Source organism: Phoenix dactylifera, chromosome 14 (assembly GCF_009389715.1).
Source record: "Phoenix dactylifera cultivar Barhee BC4 chromosome 14, palm_55x_up_171113_PBpolish2nd_filt_p, whole genome shotgun sequence".
In the NCBI taxonomy this organism is placed as follows: domain Eukaryota; kingdom Viridiplantae; phylum Streptophyta; class Magnoliopsida; order Arecales; family Arecaceae; genus Phoenix; species Phoenix dactylifera.
The window spans coordinates 4,330,369-4,350,149 of NC_052405.1; the positions used below are offsets into that span (position 1 = coordinate 4,330,369).

At 42.4% G+C, this 19,781-nt stretch overlaps 1 protein-coding gene across 1 annotated transcript; it reads left to right on the forward strand.

The window, feature by feature from the left end:
* The first annotated feature begins 9,819 nt into the window (after positions 1–9,819).
* LOC120113121 (zinc finger BED domain-containing protein RICESLEEPER 2-like) lies at positions 9,820–12,355 on the forward strand. The gene is made up of 2 exons (XM_039133930.1): positions 9,820–11,792; positions 11,883–12,355. Exons 1-2 carry the CDS (start codon positions 9,854–9,856, stop codon positions 11,966–11,968), a joined length of 2,025 nt encoding a protein of 674 aa, XP_038989858.1. The 5' UTR covers positions 9,820–9,853; the 3' UTR covers positions 11,969–12,355.
* The last annotated feature ends 7,426 nt before the right edge of the window (positions 12,356–19,781 follow it).

The window sequence follows — 19,781 nt, forward strand, 5'->3', positions numbered from 1 at the left end:
GGCTGCCGATATGGGTGGGAAGGCCCATCTGGCGGCCCAAGCCCAGTAGTCATATTCTTTCCTCCTTTAAAAAAAATTTTGTCCTCGAAATTTACATACCTAAGTTTTCAAAAAGTTGTGGATGCCTCACATGCATTTCCTCTTCAAGTTCCCATGTGGCCTCTCTCTGAGTAGTTACTCCACTGTACTTTCACATAGGGAATGGTGCGACGCCTCAAAATCTGTTCCTTACGATCAATGATGCGTAGAGGAAACTCTTCATAAGTCAAATCTCTATCTATCTGTAGTGGCTCATACTGCACCACATGACTGGGATCTGATATATATTTCCGTAGAAGAGAAACATGGAAGACGTGTACACCAGACAACTCTGGTGGCAAGGCCAATCTGTAAGCAACCTCTCCTATCCTGGTCAGAATCTCAAAGGGGCCTATGTAGTGAGGACTTAGCTTACAGTGTCTTCCAAATCTCATGACAACTTTTGAGGGTAAAACTTTTAAAAATACAAGGTAACCCTCTTGGAATTTCATTTTTCTTCTTTTCTTATTTGTCCAACTTTTCTGTCTATTCTGAGCTGCCTTGAGCCTTTCTCTGATCAGTAAAATTTTCTCTCTGGTGTTTTGAATCAACTCAGGACCCAATAATTTGTTCTCTCCAACCTCATCTCAATATAAAGGAGATTGGCATTTTCTTCCATACAGGGCTTCATAAGGGGCCATCTGAATGCTAGATTGATAACTATGATTATAAGCAAACTCCACTAGAGCTATATGATCATCCCATCAACCTCCAAAGTCAACCATACATGTCCTCAGCATATCCTCCAGAGTATGGATCATCCTCTCTAACTGACCATCAGTCTGAGGGTGATAAGCAGTGCTAAGTCTCAATTCGGTGCCCATAGCATTCTGAAAACTTTTTCAAAATCTAGACAAATCATGGGTCCCGATCAGATACAATGCTCACCGGTACCCCCTGTAGGCACACGATCTCATCAATGTACCTCTGTGCCAGCCTATCAAGTGAAGTGCTGATCCTAAAGGATAAAAAGTGAGCTGACTTTGTGAGGCGATCAATAATTACCCACACTGCATCATTTTTTCTTGTTGTCCTTGGAAGCCCAGTAACAAAATCTATAGTAATATGCTCCCATTTCCATTCTGGTATCTCTAGTGGCTCCAGCAAATCGGCAGGCCTCTAATGTTCGGCTTTCACCTGCTGACATAGCAGGCACTGTGCTACAAATTCGACTATCTCTCTTTTCATGCCATTCCACCAAAAATGCTCCTTTAAATCTCTATACATCTTAGTGCTACCAGGATGAATAGGGAACCGGAACTGGTGAGCTTCCTCTAAAATTTCTCTCTTCAAGTCAGCATCTTTTGGTACACATAGTCTAGTGCCAAATCGTAGAGTACCATCTAAGTAAATCCTGAGTTCGGATCGCAACCCTTTTTCTACATCTTTCTTGAGCTGACACATTTGTGCATCTGATTGTTGGGCAATCTTTATTTTCTCTATCAAGGTGGATTGTACCATCAAACTAGCCAACATGCTCCCAGTATTCTTGGTAGTCACCCCAATTTGCAACATATGGAGATCTTTCAAAATGTGCCTTTGAGTAGTGAGCAAAGCTGTTGTGCCTACTGCTGACTTCCTATTGAGAGCATCTACCACCACATCCGTCTTTTCCAGATGATATTTAATACTTAAATCATAATCTTTCAATAGTTCAAGCCATCTCCTCTGCCTCATATTAAGCTCCGTCTGTGTAAATATATATTGTAAGCTTTTATGATCAGTGAAGACTTCACATGGTTCTCCATATAAATAGTGTCTCCAAATTTTTAGAGCAAAAGCTATCGCCGCCAATTCCAAATCATGTGTTTGATATTTCTGCTCATAAGGTTTCAAGTGTTTAGAGGCATATGCCACCACTTTATCATCCTGCATCAATACACAACCCAACCCATTCTTGGAAGCATCACTATAAATGGTGAAACTCTCAGAATTAGTTGGTAGGGTGAGAATAGAAGCAGATACTAGTCTCCGCTTCAATTTTTGGAAACTCTATTCACATTCCTCACTCCATTCATACTTTGCTCGTTTCTAAGTCAAACGAGTCAAAGGGGTGGCTATCCGAAAAAATTCCTCCACAAATCTTCTTTAATATCCGGCCAAACCCAAGAAGCTTCTGATCTCATTCACATTAGTAGGATGAGGCTAGTTTATCACTGCTTCAATCTTCTTTGGGTCCACTGAAATTCCATTCCTAGCGATCATATGCCCAAGAAATGCAATGCTATCCAGCCAGAATTCACATTTGCTCAGCTTGGCATATAACTTCTTTCCCGTAGAGTTTGCAGTACTATCCTCAAATGATTTTCATGTTCTTCCTTGTTCTTGGAATAGACCAGTATATCATCAATAAATACAATGAAAAACGGATCCAAAAACTGCTTAAAGACTCCGTTCATCGGTCCATAAAGGCAGCTGGTGCATTGGTTAGTCCAAACGGCATAACCAAGAATTCATAATGCCCATACGTAGTCCGAAATGCTATCTTAGGCACATCCTCTGATTGAATTTTCAACTGATGGTAACCAGACCGCAAATCTATTTTTGGAAAAACTTAGGCACCTTGCATTTGGCCAAATAGATCATCAATCTGAGGCAAGGAATATTTATTCTTTAGAGTTACCTTGTTCAACTCCCTATAATCAATACCTAGCCGCAAACTTTCATCCTTCTTCTTTACAAATAAGACAGGAGCTCCCCATGGAGAAACACTTGGTCAGATGAATTTTTTATCTAGAAGCTTCTGTAGCTGAACTTTCAATTCTGTCAGCTCTGCAGAGGCCATCCGGTAAAGAGCCTTGGAGATTGGTCCAACACCCGATCAGGAGGTAGCCTAGGTAGGTCCTCCGGAAAAACATCTGGATATTCCCTCACAACAGGAATATCATCCAGCCTTGTTTCTTTTTGAGTATCAACACATAGGCTAGATAGGCCTGACACCCATTTCTTAGTGCCTTTCTTGCACTTATAGTATAAATAATGTGCAATGAGGGCTTCATAGTGGGTGCATCACCTTGATAGAAAAATTCCAGTTCATCAGGTATCTGGAACACTATCCTTTTGCCATAGCAGTCAATATGAGTTTGATACTTGGACAACCAATTTCATCCCAAGAATAACATCAAAGTCATGCATATCTAATTGTATCAGGTCTGCTATCAACTCTTTGTCTCCTATCTGAATCATGCAGTCCTTAAAAACAAAATCAACTACTACTATTTTCTTTAGAGGAGTAGCAAATGCAGTGGCTAATCTAGCTTATCAGACATATGATTCAAAGATGCAGAGAACTATGAGGATATAAATGAATGAGTAGAGCCAGAATCAAACAGAACAGAAGCATCTACAGTATTGAGGGAGGTTATACCTGCTACTACTTTGTCGCTGGCACTAGCATCCTGTCGTGTCAGTGCAAGTACCCGTGCACCTCCTCTCTGCCTCTGGTCAGTTGGCCTAGAAGGTGCAGTGCCATTCTTCCTTCTGTTCGGACAGTCCCGTGCCAAATGCCCCGGCTGCCCACAAGTGAAGCAGGCTCCTACTCTTTTCAGACAAGGTCTAGCATGAAATTTACCACAATAGTGATAGGCTTCAAATTTCTACTTCATATTTGCATTACCTCCAAAATTTTTTGGCCTCACATGCTGACTCCCAGTCATCCTAGGCCTCTTCAGATCACCCCTTTCCCTTTCTGCTCTGCTCAATTCAGCTTCCAACTTTAAATCCCTTTCCAGTACATCCTAGAATTTGTAAAAATCAGAATTGTGAATCAGGACCTAATCCCATATCTCAAACCTATTGGCTTTACTTTTCTCTTCCTCCATAAATTGAGGACAAAACCGACCCAATTCATTGAACTTACTAGCAAACTCCAACACTGTCATGTTCGCCGTCGGTCTCAGTGCCAAGAATTCATTCTACTTTACTAACCTCACTGACCCAGGGAAGTACTGATTATAGAATTTATCCTTGAATTCCTCCCACGTCAGTTGCTCACCATTACCTTTAGCTGCAGCCTTCATGGCCGTCTCAGAAGAAATGCTAAGTTCTGGCTTCACTTGTGGGCAGCAGGGGCATTTAGCATGGGACTATCCGAACAGAAGGAAGAATGACATTGCACCTTCTAGGCCAGCTAACTAGAGGTAGGGAGGAGGTGCACGGGTGCTTGTGAGCAGTAGCACGACCGTGTCACAAACCTGATTTAGGGTGTGACATTCAGTAGTATCAGAGCTCTAAATTTGTACATCCAAAATGAATTTCCCAACCCAAAAATCTCCATGCTCCCTGCTCCTAGCAACCCTATATATCTGAAAAAAACAAGATGAGGGATATGAGCTATGCGGCTTAGTAAGTAACCATGCACTATCTTACTGGATTAAGCATAATAATTCATATGCCAATGCATCATTTAAAGAAGATAGCAATTATAGCAAACTAAATCATTTCATACCATATATATTTAAATCAGTCGTAGAGCAATGTATGCTACAGCCAGGAAAATTCATAAACATGATAATGCAAGTCATATATAAAAAAAAATGCTGCCATCTATCCATACTTTATAAATCCTACTCTCAGACGGATGTGCCGCTATGGTCACTATAATCCCGTGACAGGGTCATATTCGTAGTCGACGAGTTTTATAACTCATTCTTATTTGTTACCAACTTTAACCCATTGGCAGAGGGCCATATTCGTTGGATGCTAGCTCAAGGGTATCGACTGGCCCCTATTTTTAGAGGCGAGCATAGCTATCTGAGAGTTCATAAATCATTATTCTTTTTCATAAATCATACCTTCATAAATAGATTGAAAAATGACAAGGGGCATTGCTATGCATAAAATTCATGATCATGGCACAAATATTATTTTCATGCAATTTATCATAACCATAATTCATACCCAATCAAATATTCATGAAGGAATGCTGTTTAATTAAATTCATGAATCACATGCAACCATATGTTTGATCTTTGAGAAAATACATTATATCAAATACAATTTCATAATTTCATACTTACAATTAAATTGTGATTAGAAATCAATAAGATTTGTGTAGGGTTACTTACCTCGGTTCGCTCTCGGAACCCTAATCTCAGTCAACGAATGCTCAGTACCTATCAAATGATTAAAAATGAATTATCTACTATTCTTTAATTAATTTTAACTTAAAACCTCCAAATGGGCTTGAATGAACCTCAGGTCCAGGTCAGTTAATTTGAGTAGAAACTACTTATTTTGTAGAGAAAGAAAAGGTACACTCTCAAAGTGCCTTCTCTCTCTCTTAGTTATTTTATTCATTTATTTTAATATTTATATTATTTATTTTTATCTTAATTCTCTATCACTTATTCACTATTTATCTATGTATTTTTCTTTATTTTTTCCCCCTTTTTCCTTTCCTTTCTTTTCTTTTCTTTTCCTTTTCTTTTTCTTTTCTTTTTCTTTTTTATTTCTCTTTTCTTTTTCTTCGTTTTCTTTTCTTGTCCTTCCCGAAACTTTCCTTTTCCCCTTTTCTTCTTCTTTCTTCTCCTGCGAAGGGAGGAGGGCAAGCTCCCCTTCACGGAAGGGGCCGGACCACAACCGGCGGCCGGCCCCCTCTTCTCCTCAGTGGGGATGGAGGGTCGGAACCATCCCCCTGAGAAGAAGGGGCCTCCGGCCCACTGCAGCTCCGGCCGAAGGCTAGTGGAGCTTGCGGTCGGACCCGACGGCTCCTTCGTTCCCACTGCAGTGGGGAAGGAACCCACCCCTTGCGACCAAGGCTGCGGCCGAACTCGCCGCAACCAAAGGAGGGCTGCAGTCGAGCTCACCACGCCTGAAGGAGGGGAGGAAGGGCCTCCAGCCGTTGACGGCTGCAGCCGAGCTCACTGAGCCGGATCCGCAGCCGATGACACCAGGTAAGCTCTTCTCCCTTCCTTTCCTCTTCTTCTTCTTCTTCTTCCATTTTCTTTTATATTATTATCATGAGGTAAAAAGAAACAGAGGTTAAGGTCTACCTTGCTCCGGAGAGTGGCTGCAACGTTCCTTGCTCCGGCTTCTCTGGTTCAAGGACCCCCTGAGGAAGGAGGAGACCGATGAGATCCATAAATAGGAGATTTGGGGGGCTTCCTAGGCAGTGGTCACCGCGTTCAGCGGCACCGCTTCCGCGGTCGGGCATCTGTCATCCCGTGCGCCTGGCAGCTGGACCGCCCACCCTCCTCTCCGAAGCAGGAGGTGGTGGCCTCCAGATGGGTTGGCGACATGGGTGGGAAGGCCCATCTGGCGGCCCAGGCCTAGTAGTCACAACAGCAAGCTTCAGAATCTCTAAGATTTCTTCATGGGTCAGCTTTCGGACAAGCCTTGCCGGATTACTAGCCCAAAGCTCACCAGTTGGAATCCTTCGGCCAGGCGGAAGCATGCACCCAGCTTCTAGGATTGAATTGGTCTCTACTAAGGAACCTTCCATAAGAATAGAGTGCGGTCCAATGATATACTCTAGTTCAATTGTGCATGATCGCAAGAGACTGTAAGCTCCGATAGTCACGTACCTCTCAATTGATGTTTCAGCTGGAAGTCCTGTCATAGAGAAACGGATTAGGAGATAAGATATCCGTGGAAAAAATGAACTCCAAAAGAAATTGGAGCAGGGCAGCTCCAGTGACAAACTAAAGTGATCATTAAAAACCTTTAAAAACAGAGCCAGCGGAAGTTTTTCTTGTCAAAATTGGCTGTCAAAAGAAATTTCAGGTTTCATGTTTATTCGATGATGATCATAATTGATGGAAAAAGACCATTAAATTAATCTACGACACAAGGAAAGAAAAGTCGCAGAATAGTCGCAGCAGAATAACATGTCTTACAAGCTGGAGTGTCTCCTTCCATCCGATCGCATCCTCATATACAATATTAAAGTAGATAAAACAGAGTATGGGAGAGAATGTGGTATGAACAAGATAAGAGGAACAAGGATTGCAGAGGCCCCGGGATATTTCAGTTTTGTACATTGATGATCTCTCTCCAAATGGGGCATCAGAGATGGTACATGTCCGAGAGAAGCGAAGTAGAAGGGAATGCATCGACCATTTCTGTCTGTAACTTCAAGGGCAACCACATCTATAACATTCTGACGATTGTGCAAATAAGGTTCAGATAAAAGCCAGACTAACAATTTTTGCGAAGCTGCAACGTACCTCCAGTAAGAATTTGGAGGTTCTCAAACCTTAAAACAGTTGGCCAGGTTGCTAAAGTCCTGAATGTCTTGGTAGATGAATACTTAGATGACATCCAGTTGGTTGGTCCAAAGATTCAGGGGGTGTTAACTTGACATACAGACTTAAACTCCCCTTCAAGGATCACCGCAACTAGTGCAATGGGGCTTGCATCAGCAGAAGCACCCCTCTGCTCACAAAGCAGAGGTTCCATGTTTGAATCTTGGATCATGCATATTCAAGATTTGGGCTGGGTATAATTCAGGGTGGTCTCCCTCCCTTCAGTTAAAAAAAGAAAAAGAAAATGAAAAGAGGTTACTGCAACTACAGAAAATGAACAAGGGAGAGGATGTACCTGAAGGAAAATTCCACCTCTTGAGGAGTCAAATGCAAAGAGTTTGAATCCTCCATCAAACCATTGTCATGCTTAGCAGGGTTTCCGCCAGATTATTGGATGACAGTTTTTTTGTAAGCTTCTTAATAACTTTCTTTTTTGATTCAGCATTTTTCCAATAAATTTGGCATGTTATTTGAGCTGGATCTTGCAAAAAGAAAGAAACATAACCCACTTAGGATGCAGATTGAGTTTTTGCACAAAGAACAATATTTAAATATGTTGTCCTGAAGGAGGAGAAATACACCTCTCATATTACCTTTCTTATTAGGATCCATAATCTCAATACACATCATAAAAATTGCTGGCGATACTGGTTCCGTACAGCGATAAAAGGAGGGTTACAAAGTAGTGATGAGGTAAGTCAAAATGCCAATTTTGCCTTGAACTGCCAAACGATCATGATGTGTCTCCAATAGTGATATTGCAGTGGAAGGCTAGTTGCCATTTGTGACAGCCAAGCAAAGTTGTGTTAACTTCAAGTAGGGCTGGAAGTGGGCTCGGGCCGGCCCGAAGCCCATCGGGTCGGGCCGCCCGCGGGCCGGGCTATGGGCTAGGGCCAATGCATTTCGGGCCGGGCTCGGGCTGAATAATTAAGCCCATTTCTATTTCGGGCCGGCTCGGGTATCTCATTGGCCCGGCCCGGGCCCGACCCAAGCCCGCGCCCATACTCAGCCCGAACGCGGCCCGTCCAAGCCCGAGCCCGTATCAGCAATTTGCCGGTTGCCCTAAAGGAAAACCTAAAGGCTTGAATAGTTGAATCGCGACTCGCTCCGTCGCTCGTCACCATTTTCGACCCGAGGGATTAACAGAGGCGGCGCGGACGAGCGGTGGAGGCGGCGCGGCGCGGCGCGTGGAGCGGTGCAGGCGACGAGGCGTGGTCCGCTCGTCCACTCTTCCATTTCTCCGGTCGTCAACTCGTCATCGTCGACCGTCCCGGCCACCCTATCGTCGGCGAAGCTAGATTTTGAGGTACGATTTCTTCGTTTTGGCTGGGATCTTCTTCGTTTTGGTTGGGATCTTCTTCGTTTTGGTTGGAATTTGCCGAGGCGCAGAGTGGATGAGCGGCGGAGGCGTGGAGCTAGGGACCTAGGGTTTCTCCGCTTCCGACTTCTCCTTGTCGGCTTCTCCTTCCGGTTTCTCCGCTTCCGGCTTCTCCTAATCTCCTTGCACTACTGTTTGATGATTTCTCTTTATGCTTTATAATTATGCTCGGTAGCAGCCTAGCAGGGTTTTAGTTGTGAGCATCAAAGGAGTATGGTTTTTAACAAATTTTAAGGGACCTCAACCTGCCTCTTTCTTACAGGTAAAAGTGTCTGCTGATCCCCCTCAGGCCTCATGTGCTATGATGGAGCTCTTTATTCATTTTGTAGAGAATCATGATACAGAAATGACAACTTTTTCGTCTCCTTCATCTCATACAGCAAGCAAATCAGCTAATGTATCCATGGAAAACTTGGCAGTTAACTTCACCTTTTTCTATAGAAAATAAAGTTAAATCAAGTTAAACGGCTTTTGGAGGCTTTGATTGGATAAATTTAATTTTGCTTTTTGGCAACTGGCTGAACTAATAATCTGTCTTTCCAGAGCAGCAGCAAGGTTCTTGTTTTGGCAAAGATCACAGTTTGAATTAGTTCTGGGCACTTTCCCATGCAAGACATTAATAGCATCAGTGCCAAAAATCTAGAGCATCATAAATTGATAATCTGATATATCTGTTGAGATGGTATGAACATATTGCGCGAGATATTCTGCTATGTCACCAAAAATATCAACTGAGATTGAACCGAAATATTGATGCCTATACTTTTTCATATTGGCAGATAATTTTTTAAAAAATAGTTCCTCAATTTTCTTTCTCGATATCTTGGCTAAGATAACAATATAGTCCTATATTGTGGTATCTTGACCGTGATGCAAAATATCTTATTTAATTATTTATATTATAAATTATTTTTTTAACATAAGTGCATGACAAGATAGTGATTTGTTATTATTTATTTGTTTATTTATTTATGGGTTCAATTTTCAAATGAGTTAGTAAATTTTTAGTTGAACTGGCAAGTTGATCATCTTTGTTATGTTATAGCAACTGGAAGTTTTCATGCTTTTAATTATGATGCCTGCTGAGGAGAATTGTTACAATAGTTGCACTTTGTGATATTTATTTTGTTATTTGGGCAGATTATTTTTACTAATGTCTCATTCTAAAGTGGGTGAAAATGAGACTGTTGAAGATTTAAGGAATGAGGATGATAGAAATGAAGATACTGCTGAAAATATTTGTGACAATTCTTCTAGAAAAAGATCTTGGGTATGGAATCACTTTATCGAGGAAAAAAATTCTGAAGGGTCAATAGCTAAGTGCAAATATTGTAAAAAAGTTTTAAGTGGGAGCACTAAAGGAGGAACGAGTCATCTAAAACGCCATCTTGAAAATGTTTGCAAGAAGTATCAAAAGAATTCGACTAATCAGTTGCTCTTACTACCAAGTTCAAAAGATCCGATAAAGTGTTTCAAATTCAATCAAGAAGAGAGTAGAAAAATTCTTGCAAAATTTATCATATGTGCTGAGCTTCCATTTCGTATTGTTGAGCACACTGTTTTTCTGGATTTTATGAGATCTCTTCAGCCATTATTCAAAATTATGGGTCGTAAGACTGTAAAACATGATTGTATGGCTTTGTATCAAGAAGAGAGGAAAAAATTGCATGATGTATTCAAGAACCTAAGTTCTCGAGTTAGTTTCACTACTGATATTTGGACATCAAATCAGAAAATCGGTTACATTTCTATCACAGCACATTATATTGATTCTGACTTTACTCTGCATAAGAAGATTATTAGTTTCAATAAACTTCCATACCCTCACACCAGCTTTGCAATTGAAGATGCTGTAAAAAAATGTCTTGTTGAATGGAAATTGGATTATAAAATATGTGCTATTACTTTGGATAATTGCAGCACAAATGATGCTGTAATGAGAAGGCTCCGAGATCACTTTTGTTATTCAATGTTGTTTAGTGGGGAGTACAGTCATATTAGATGTTGTGCACATATATTAAATATTATGGTTCAGGATGGAATGAAAATCATTCATGAAGCTATTGAATGTATAAGAGAAATTGTTAGATATGTCTCTGCATCCCCATCTCGAATGCAAGCATTTAATGAAATTCTACAGCATATGAGACTTCCTGCTAGAAAAGGACTCACTTTGGATGTTCCTACAAGATGGAATTCTACTTATGAAATGTTGCATGATGCACTTGGTTATAAAGATGCTCTTATTAGATATGCAACTGAGCATTCATGTGTATGCCCCACCAATGATGAATGGAAAAAGGCTTCTATAATTCTTAAATTTTTAGAAGCCTTTCTTGATGCCACTAAAGTATTTTCTGGTTGTAAGTATCCCACATCCAATTTATACCTAAAAGAAGTTTGGGGAATTAGGGCTTTGTTGATGGATGAAAGTATCGATACTGATGAAACAGTGAAGCAATTAACAAATGAGATGCTAAAGAAGTTTAACAAATATTGGTCTCAGTGCAATAATTTGTTGGTAATTGCTTCTATTTTGGATCCCAGATCAAAGTTGATATTTGTAGAATTTTGTTATCAAAAGGCATTTGAGTTGGAGGAGTGCAAGAAAAAGATTGATGATATTCGTGCTTGTCTTTTTCAGTTGTATAATGAGTATGTAGATGCAACACGAATGCATCCCTCTATGAGTTCAAGTGGGCGAACATCTAATTTTGGTGGACAAGGTGATATAAGTTCAGTTTCTTCCAAAAAAAAATTTGGTATGGATTTTGCTCAATTTAGAAGTCAGAGTTCTTCAAAACGCCCTAAGAGATCCGAGTTGGATAGTTATTTGGATGATGATGTACTTCCTGATTTGGAGAATAAAGAGTTTGACATCTTGGCTTGGTGGAAGAGCAATGTAGCAGTCTATCCTATACTATCAAGAATGGCTCGAGATGTTCTAGCTATTCCAGTCTCCACTGTTTCATCTGAGTCAGCATTCAGCACTGGTGGTAGAGTTGTGGATCAGTATCGAAGCTCTTTGAGCCCTTCTACCGTAGAAGCCTTAGTGTGTACCCAAGATTGGCTTCGTGAACAATATGATGAAGGTATATAAATCTTTTAAATTTATCTAATATTTTTTATTTGCTTATTGTACTTATAATTTAAACATTTATGATTGATTTGTGTGTTAACAGTTGCAAATTGCTCGAGTTCTGTAACGTTGAATGTAGATGACGACACCCTGGACTCCTGGAGTGGGCAATTTGGGAGAACTGAATAACGATACCCTCATCAGATCTAGTTCATACCTAAAGTATCAAGTATGAAGTATGTTTGTTGATGGAGTATTTTCATGTGGATCATGGTTATTTGTTGCAAAATTTTATGAGAGTTGTATGTTTTTGAACTGCAGGCCTGAAGCTGACTTCAGGGGGTTTCTCTATTACATGGATATGATGAATATATTATTGTGCAGGGAACAACGACTTCAGGCCGATGATTTTTTTTATCCTCCTGTTTTTGATGGAATCCTTTTGTTTGGTTTCAATTGTATCGTTGCACTTGGTTGCATGGAATGAATTTTTTTGCAAGTTATCTTCAAACCATCAGATGCTATTTTGTTAATGATCTGTCTGATTGCCTACTTGGTCCATCTTATATTTGATTTAAGTTGAAATGTTGAATAGGTTGTTTGCTTGTCGACATTTTTGCTTGTATGTTTACAAGAGCAGCATGTGCAATAAGTCAATGTATACCAGAAAATCCTTGTTCATGTTCTGAGATTGTCCGGTTAGATTCAGAAACTCATACCTATGCACATGAACTTTGTTGAGGAAATATCTCTTGGCAGAAAACATTAATGTAGAATAATGTATACAAAATAATGGCAAGGATGTTGCTGACGCTTTCCAGTCCCTAAAACTTCATTGCAAATCCTGCATGTAATTTTATGCAAAATATGCAGTGAGAGCTTGTACGGACTACCTAAGCATAAAGCATCTGATATTTTATATGCATTTGTATTTTGCCAATCACATTTTGTTTTCGTTTGGTAGGATTTAGAGCAGCTTTTAAACTACATTGGAGCTGAAAGTTTGGGACCAAGGCATGTATTAGCTAACTTGAAGGAGCTTGTGAGGATCATCCAGTCTCAGGAATACATTGACATGTAATTAACTCCACTTGTATCAACGTGTTGAAGCAGCAGATAGATTTTGCCAATAACTCAAAGTAGAATTCGTTGGCTTGTATTTCTACATTGGTGCAAATTTTAGTGAAGCACCTTTGACACAAACCAATTGAATACAATTTTCCAAAGATCTGTATACATATTACATTTTTTTCGATGTTGTTGGGGTATGTGGAGACCTTTGGTGATGAAGAGAATTGAAGAAAAATCAATTCTGCATAGTTTTCTGTCTGGCGGACTGTCGGAGTCGACTCGAGCTTCAGTCGAGTCGACTCGGGAACAGTCGAGTCGACTCGAGGTCCATCGAGTCGACCCGGGAGAAGAAAGGCCGAAAAACCATGTTTCTGTCTGGACTGTCAGAGTCGACTCGAGCTACAGTCGAGTCGACTCGAGCTACAGTCGAGTCGACTCGAAGTATCGTCGAGTCGACTCGAGCCACAGTCGAGTCGACTCGAGATCGTGCCAGTCATACTGGAAGTTGTCCAGACGTGCCCGAGTCGACTCGAACTAAAGCCGAGTCGACTCGAGCTCGCGGAAATCATACGGATGAGTTTTCTTTTGGTGTTTTGTTGGCGTTTCGACGGCTATGATCATCTGAAGGTCTTGAGACTATATATAGGACTCATGAGAGCCCTAGGGCATAGCGATTGGCCGTATATTTGAGAGAGACTCTTGTTTGTGAGGCTAGGGTTCTAGAGAAGAAGAGGATTGGGATCCTACTTCTTGTGCAAAGGGAATTCTGTGTGAATCTCTTGTAGAGCGATCTCGTGTGATCGTTCGGGTGTGTGCCATCTCTGTAATCTATTCATCCTAGTTGAGATTTGGAGCGGTGGAGGACGTAGGCTATTTGTAGCCGAACCTCGTTACATCTTTGTGTTGGCTTTGCTATCTTCTTCCTATTTCTTCTTCCTTTGGTTTGATAATCCGCTGCGGTGCTCAAGTGTTTTACCCTATTGATATCACGGGGTAATCTTTTGCCCTTCGTAGGGATAAGCGAAGCGGTGATCCTTGAGTCCGGTGTCGAGGGAGCGAGAGAGTTATTCTCTCTTTGTTTTCCGACGTTGGTGGGCAGTGCCGGTGTGAGTGGGTTCCGGTGCGGTCGGACGCCAACAGATGTAACATATTGTTGTTTCTACAACAATGAAAGCAATATTTCTAATGTCAAATTGCTACCAATAGGTTTGTCTAAATCTAACAAGTATTGGAAGTCAGATGGTTCACTTTGACTGACAGATGTTACTTCTTATCATTGCCTACATATTTGCTTATCTGGACTCTCTGGGATATCTGCTTTTAATTAAAGTATAATAATCACAAAGCCAATCAGTTGCTCACTTTTCTAATGAAACAAGAGAGGATATTTTATGTTCTCTTTGTTCAAGAATAGCATGAACTTGTTTGCATGTCGTGCATGATTGCTGCTTCAAACAAAAAATGCTGTTAGTAATATAAGGAAGCAGGTGAGAATGAAACATCAGAAAAAGCCAGAAAACACAAAGGAGGATATGCTATGACCCAAACGGGCTGGCCGGGCTCGGGATCGGACCGGGCTGGGGATCGGGCCGGGCTCGGGATCGGGCTGGCCCAAACGAGCTGGCCCAAACGGGCCGGCCCAGGTTAGGGCCCAACTGGGCCGGCCCAAATGGGCTCGGGCCGGGCTCGGGCCTTGTTCCTTAAAAATTTTCGGGCCCCGGCCCGGCCCGAAGGCCGGAAAATAAATTCGGGCCAGGCTTGGGTAGGGGTTTGGCCCGACCCGGCCCGGCCCACTTCCAGCCCTAACTTCAAGCCACTGGTAACTTCACCACTAAAGGATGAGAGGTCATGCGAGTCGGGCTTAAATTAGATCGGATACTAGGATGAGAGGTCATGCGAATCGGGCTTAAATTAGATCGGATACTAGGATGAGAGGTCAAATAAGAATACGGATCAAATACTAATATAGTCAAATCTTAAATTAGTCGGGCTTAAATCGAATCAAATACGGATCAGATACTAATATATCCATATCCATATTTGTTTTATTTGACGAATACAAATACAGATGTTAGTCAGATGCGAAAATCCATATCCATATTTGTGTTAAACTGGTACATATACAAATCGGATACCAGAAGCATGAATATAAAATTTAGATAATTAAACTTTATGACCATAGAATCAAAAATATTACTAAGTTGATGATAAATTAAGCTAATAGCATGTTAACATTGTTATTTATTTTTCTTAAAAGTTCATAAGTGCTACATAAAATTAAAGAGGGTTACAAATTGAATCGGATATTCGGATCAAGGATTGAAGTTCTAGCGGGACAGGAGCCGTCCTATCTATCCTGTCCCATTCCAGTGAGATTATTACACATAGGAGGGGTGCGGGACCTCGAAACTCACCTCCGTCCCCTTATACCCGTCATCCCAGCTATGTCACATGCTGATACGCCTATCCTGGTCGAGATGTGCCCTCGTTTTTTTCCGAACGATGCTTCGGCCTTCGACTCACTGCCAGGAGGAAGAAGGATTTACCTTTTTGCCGCTAATGCGATGGCGTCGGCATCGGCATCGACGCTGAGAGCGAGGAGGGAGGAAGCTCGATTTGTGGGTTCTATCTTCTTCCATGTTTTTCCCACAGCACAGGCTTGGAGCATCGGACCGCTCAGAAACCCCTCCTCTTTCCGCATTTTATGTGCTCGGATTGTTTGGAAGCACGTTCCACATTTTCTAGAGATACCCGTAGGTCGTTTTTTGGATTCTCCGACCTGAAAATAGGTAAAATATTGAAATTATTTGAAGCCAAAGTGGTGTCCTGTACCTTTTGGAGATATTTTGATGGCTCTCGAGCTTCGAAGTCCCTTAGGACTTGGCTCAACACCGGCCTTCTGAGGTCTTCATAAGCTCGGTCTTCTGAGCTCGGTCTGCATGAGCTCGGCCTGCATGAGCTCAGCCTTCGGAGCTCGGTCTGCTGAGCTCGGCCTGCATGAGCTCGGCCTTCAGAGCTCGGCCTGCATGAGCTCGTCCTTCGGAGCTCGGCCTGCGTGAGCTCGGCCTTCTAAACTCGGTCTGCATGAGCTCGTACTTTTGAGCTCGGCCTGCATGAGCTCGGTCTATATGAGCTCGGTCTTCTGAGCTTGACCTTCTGAGCTCGACCTTCTGAGGTCGGTCTTCTGAGCTCGTCCTTCTGAGCTCATGCCTTTTGAGCTCGGTGGGAGCTTCGATGATAGCGACGCTCTGCAGGAGAGCGACGTCGCGGGCGCCATTCTGAGGACTTACACCCATGAGGAGGGAGTACATGCTGGTCTTTTACTTATTGCAGGCCTTGATGATCCGAACAAGGGAAGTGGGGACACGTAGCCTTCGTCCTGATTGCGGAACAAGAGAGAAGAGTTTGAAGGACAATGGAATTTAATGGGACTGTACCCTTTGCCACAGAGGCTTACAATCCCATTTTAAAATTCCATAACCCTCCTCCAGACCTCAGCTTATTTCTCTTCCTCTCTAACTCGTTGACGTGAGACTCGGGCTACTACTTCTGGTTGCCCCCATGTCCTACGTCGTTGCAGCGGAAGCCGTGCTTGATTCGAGATGGCTCGGGAGAAAGTTTCTTCCTCTGCTTAGCATGAACCCGTGAAGGTGGCACGGGAGGGGCCTCCACTTGTTGCAGGCTTTGGACCGCAATGGCTAGCACTTGGACTTGCTGCACCAGCACGTCGAACTGCTCGGATTGGACTTATGGAACTTAATCTGTTGGAGGTCTTGGTGGTGGATTCTGGACTGAGCGTCCGGGGCTAGGAGCATGATGACGGGAGGTATCAAAGACTCCTCTGCTCCTTAGTTTCATGGCCACGACTCGGGCCCTTCCTCTAGCGCCAACTGTTGCTGGAAATTAGACCCGAGGGTGACCACTGGCCGAGAAGGAGGAGCTCCGGTGCAAATGGTACGTCGGCGGGCTGCGTCCTCCGGGGGACCTGCAAAAAAGCCGGTGGCCGGGGCTTCCGACGCCGACCCTCTGATGCTTAAGTCAGAGGGGGGCTTTAGTGGAGAACGAGAGATATTGCATGCGGGGGTCTCCGAGTCAGAATCCTCCAGAAGAATCCCCCTTTAAAGAGGAAAAAGTTTTTCTTTTATAAGAGGGTTATAGAGTTACCTGTGATGTGATCGGACGAATTAAATGAGTTACCGTCATGATTGAGTGTGGTCATCTGAATTAATGCGTTGCCGTGGAGGACGGGACTGGAGCCAATGAGTTGTTGTAGGTGACCGGACGTAGTTGAGTGAGTCGATGAGTTGCCGAGGATGGCCTAAGATTTTGAGTAAGCCGGAGATCCGTGGAGACCATGCGCATTAATTGTTGACAGTCGTAGCAGGGTATGGTCCCTGGTTGATGTATCGTGGCATGGCCGGCAAGCAAAGCATGGTACGGTGAGGCTGCTGCAGGACGTGGCCGCAGCATGTAGACGACGAGCTCGGTCTTCTGAGCTCGGCCTTTTGAGCTCGGCCTGCATGAGCTGGACCTTCTAACCTCGGCCTGCGTGAACTCGGCCTGCATGAGCTGGGCCTGCATGAGCTCAGCCTGCATGAGCTCGGCCTTCTGAGCTCGACCTGCATTAGCTTGGTCTGCATGAGCTCGTCCTGCGTAAGCTCGGCCTGCATAAGCTCGGCCTTCTGAGCTCGGTCTGCATGAGCTCGGCCTGCGTGAGCTCGGCCTGCATGAGGTTAGGCTTGCTCTCGGATTTGGGTGCTTTAATTGTACTTGTGGGGTGGTCCATTTTTTCCTCCAACAATAGATTTCTCAAAATGATCTCCTTTTAGAATCCAATTACCATTAGCGTGACTCATTTCATTTTAGTAAAAATACAACAAGTTCCCTTCAACTTTGCTTGAGAGACATTTTAACTCTAAATATTTTAAAATTTTTTAATTAGCTCCCATATACTATTTTTTAATGTTCATATAGTCTAGCCGTTCATTTGGCTTCTGATACTGTCAATGGATAGGTTCGAAAGATGAAAGAACCCTTCTTGCCATGTAAAATAAAAATATTAAAAAAATCCACTCTTATGGCTTCTCAGAGTGGTGGTGAAGAGACCGAAGGGAATGGAGGATCTGAAAAAAAAGGTGGAGAGAGTTCAGTGGAAGGGTCATAATAATAATAATAACAACAACAACAACAATAACAATAACAAGAATAATAATAATAATAAAAATGACAACAATAACAATAATAGGTCACACATATATAAAGGTCCGAGCAATGAAAAGGGTTCGGATTGTATCTTTGCGTGAAAGAATAATTGACCTTCTTTCACAATATCAACTATAGGATCGCACTCCACGGATCTCAAACCACTCTGAGCTATTTATCTACCTGCATAGATCCCGATCTATTGGTGGATTCGCACCAAGGAAGTTTAATCTTTTTTTTCACACGAAAAAAATGCAACCCCTATCCTAATGCAAAACGGCCCATATATACTTTGTGGTTGATGGGTTGCATTCGAGACATCCGTATAGGGCAGCCCAAGCCAACTTAAAATGTCTCTCCAGGTGCCCGTACTTTTTGTTCTTAGCAACGGCATCTCTTTCACTGAAAAATTTCATAAGGAATCATGTGACATAAAGAAAACCTTCATGAACCACACATTCTTCAACCTAATTTAAAACATGGCTCTACCAACACATGCACATATACCAAATGGAAACATAACCCTTCTTTCCTCTTATCATTCATAAAACCATCACACTGTTTTCCAGTGGAACTCCATAGATAGGGCTGTTAAGGTAATCTGCAGACAAGAAGGTAATCTTCAGCCTTCCTTCTTGCACCTGCTACTACTTCCTCCAGTCCTCAGACGCCTTGTTCAAGCCTAAATCGCTCCTGAACATAGGAAATATAACTTGCTGCTCTCTTATCCACTTCGCTAATGGAGTCTCCACCACCCAAGTCACCTCCTCCCTCCTTTTTCACAAGGGTGGAAGCATTTACATCGTCCACAAGGAATCCAAGGGAGGCAGCAGGAGGTGCAGTGGGCTTAACCTTACTACCAAATTGCATCGAAGGCTTCGGTGCTCGATAGAAGGGCATTGTCAACTTCCCTTTGAGCCCTTTACGCTTGCGAGCAGACTCCATGTCCTCACTAATCTTTTAACTCAATGGCACGGTTGCTCTGGTTAATGGAGCACTACGTATATATATATATAGTAGCTAAAGGGGATTGTGAAGGGGATAAGTATGCTCATGAATGGGATTATAATTTTTATTGTAAATATCTAGAGCTGATCATATGAGAATATTCATGTCCTCTTTTTTCACATGCAGATATATTCTCTTCTATCAAGGACTTTACATGGTTTGGTAGGATTGTCGGAACTAATGTGGATATTTTACTGGCTATTGTGATAATTCTTTTGATACTTATTCCTCCATCATTAATCCACTTCATCATTGGTGAGTTTTATCTACTATGTTTATCATCTCATACTATAAAGATTATCTCATAGGGTGGAAGGAGAAGAGATAAGGTCAATGTCCTCTTCATGAAGAATAAAGAGGAGGGCCGCTTTTTATTCCTTACGATGGCCCAGATGCACCAAGGAAATTGAATAAGCCGGAAGATTATTCCCATAAAGATCCTACCTCCACCATGTTATTTCTTTTCTTAAGGTGAGAGTTGGGTAGTGGTGTCCTGCAACTTGTTTGTGCCATCTGCATTCTCATGATGAAGTTTTTGCATCATGAGAAGATATTTCAAAAAAATCTACCACTTTTGATGTTTTTTTTTTCTCTCACACAAGCTAATGGCTGATGGATTTTATTGGTGTCAGCAGTGTCCGAGAGGAGTGGGCACTACAGGAAGCTATGGCATTGTTGGCGCCTTTTTAAGGCTCCTGCCGACGTGCAAAAGCGTTGCACG

Excerpts from the sequence above, each read along its gene's own strand:
- LOC120113121 (XM_039133930.1), top strand. The coding sequence starts at position 9,854 with ATGTCTCATTCTAAAGTGGGTGAAAATGAGACTGTTGAAGATTTAAGG. Across the intron at positions 11,793-11,882 it reads TCGTGAACAATATGATGAAG|TTGCAAATTGCTCGAGTTCT; the intron begins GTATATAAATCT and ends GTGTGTTAACAG.